This window comes from Eimeria tenella, genomic scaffold, assembly GCF_000499545.2.
Source record: "Eimeria tenella Houghton genomic scaffold, Eth_scaff2598, whole genome shotgun sequence".
NCBI lineage: Eukaryota > Apicomplexa > Conoidasida > Eucoccidiorida > Eimeriidae > Eimeria > Eimeria tenella.
The window spans coordinates 610-2,873 of NW_013542469.1; the positions used below are offsets into that span (position 1 = coordinate 610).

At 62.7% G+C, this 2,264-nt stretch overlaps 1 protein-coding gene across 1 annotated transcript; it reads right to left on the reverse strand.

Annotated features, from left to right (window-relative positions):
* Positions 1-180: 180 nt before the first annotated feature.
* Positions 181-2,139, reverse strand: ETH_00041755 (uncharacterized protein; the record flags this gene model as incomplete). The annotated part of the gene is made up of 1 exon (XM_013375179.1): positions 181-2,139. One exon carries the CDS (start codon positions 2,137-2,139, stop codon positions 181-183), a length of 1,959 nt encoding a protein of 652 aa, XP_013230633.1.
* Positions 2,140-2,264: the final 125 nt, after the last annotated feature.

Here is a 2,264-nt window from a genome sequence, read left to right on the forward strand (position 1 = left end):
AGATAGTTGCATGCAAATAAACTGAAAGTACTTTTCAGAAACTTTTGGGTTAGGCGTGGCTGAGGTGTACGTACACCCCGAAAGCCAATAAACCTGATACACTTCAGTGTCTCTGCTGCGCTGTTGCCCCGTTAGCAGCAGCAGCAGCAGCAGCTGCTGCAGCACCAGCGAAAGCTGCCTTCAGTAGTCTTGACAGGACCGCTCTGCGCTAGCCTGCTGCTTCCGGTGCTGGTGCTGCTGCTGTTGCTGCAGCAGCTGCAGCAGCGCGCAGCAAAAGTGCCTTAGGACACTGCGCAGCAGCTGCTGCCCCTCAACTGAAGCAGCCGGAGCAGCAGCAAGGACAAGCCGGGTGCAAGCAGCAGCAACAGCTGCGCTGAGCACCTGGTGCTGCTGGGGCTGCTGCTGCTGCTGCTGCAGCAGCAGCTGCAGCAGCAGCGGCACCTGCAGCAGCACAGCGCGCACCCACTGCGGAAGCAAAGGCAAGCCGTGGAACAGCAAATAGAGCGCACTGGCGGAGCTGTGGCGCTGCTGCTGCTGCTGCAGCTCCTGCGCTTTGCTGCAGCAGCAGAGAGCGCCAGCTTGCGCATGCAGCCCCTTTCTGTCTACACACTGCTTCATTGCTGCTGCTGCTGCTGCTGACAGCTTCTGCTGCTGCTGGGGGTCGGCGTGGAGCAGCAGCAGTACCTGCTGCGCACTCCCCCGCGTCGAATCCTCGGAGTTCTTCCCAACCGCAGCAGCAGCAGCAGCAGCAGCAGCAGCTGCTGCTGCTGCATGCAAACAGCCTGCATAATAAGCCACAAAGGCAGAGTGCGCCGCCCCTCCCAGCCGCAGGGCTTTGGCGCTGCTGTTGCTGCAGCGCAGCAGCAGCGACTGCGGCACAAGAGGGGTCACAAGGTCTTTGTAAGCAGCACCGCCGCTGCAGCAGCAGCAGTAGCAGCAGGAGCTGCAGCAGCAGCTGTTGCTGCTGCTGCTTTGAGCGCCAGCCTTTGAAGGGAGCGAAAGCGAGAGCAGCAGCAGCAGCCGCAAACGCCGCAGCTGCAGGGGGTTGGCCCCAAAGTTCACTGCTGCTTCTTTGCCTTCTGCTGCTGCTGCTTCTGCTGCTGCTGCTTCTGCGGCAAATGCTGCGAAGTGCTGCAGCAACGGCAACGCATTGAGCTTGTCCTCCACGGCGCACTCCTGCAGCGGGAGCAGGTCTGCTGCTGCTGCTGCAGCTTCTCGAGTGTACAGACAGTGTGCAGCAGCAGCAACCTGCTGCTCTGCTTCCAGCGACGTTGCTGCGAACTCTGCGGGCGCAGCAGCAGCAGCTGCTGCTGCCGGCGGCCTTTGGCCCTGCAGCAGAAGCAGGCTTCCCACACCACTGGCTTGCTGCTGCTGCTGCTGCTGCAGGCGCTGCAGCAGCAACAGCATCAGCGTATCCTCACCGCAGCGGGAACCCCCCGAGCTCTCTTCTGCGTGCGGCAGCAGCTGCTGCAGCGGTGCTGCCCAGGGCTCTACCGCCGCAGGGTTCTTCCACGGTGCAGCAGAAGCAGCAGCAGCAGCAGCAGCGGCAGCAGCAGCAGCGTTTGCTGCAGCAGGCGTGCCGTTCACAAGCGCTAGTTGCTGCAGTAGTCCGTCAACTGTGCAGCCTTCAGCAGCACACGCCAGGTGCAGCAGCTGCAGCAGCATTTGACGAGCCGGCATCTTGCTTCCGAGCTTGTGCTGCAGCTGCAGCGCCAGAGTTTGCCGCTGCTGCTGCTGCTCTTGCTGCTGCTGCTGCTGCAGGCACTGTGCAGGTATTGGCGCCTGGGGCAGCGCAAGTGCCCGCCTCTGCAGCAGCAGCAGCCCCCCTGCAATGAGGCTTTCTATCTGGCAACAGCAGCAGCTGCTGCAGCTGCTGCTGCAGCTGCTGCTGCAGCTGCTGACAGCTAGCGGCCAGTATTTGCTGCTCGCCACCCGCAGCCCTAAAATGTAAGGCGCTTCTGGGAGGATAGCGGGGAGCCACAGACGGCGTACGTACACCTGAGTGCCAGCAGCAGCAGCAGCAGCAGCTGCTGCTGCTGCTGCATTTGCGGCGCTGAGTCTGCTGCTGCTGCTGCTGCTCGGGCGGTCGCGCCGCAGCAGCAGCTCCACCGGCAGCGGCACAGAAACCCCTGCATGCATTTCTGCTGCTCGCAAGTAGCGGGGCTCAGCAGCTAAAACGTACAAGTGCCGCTCGGCCTGCTGCAGCAACTTGCTGCTGCAGGCATCTGTGGGGGCGCCTGCAGCAAGCGGCTGGAGGGGGGTTG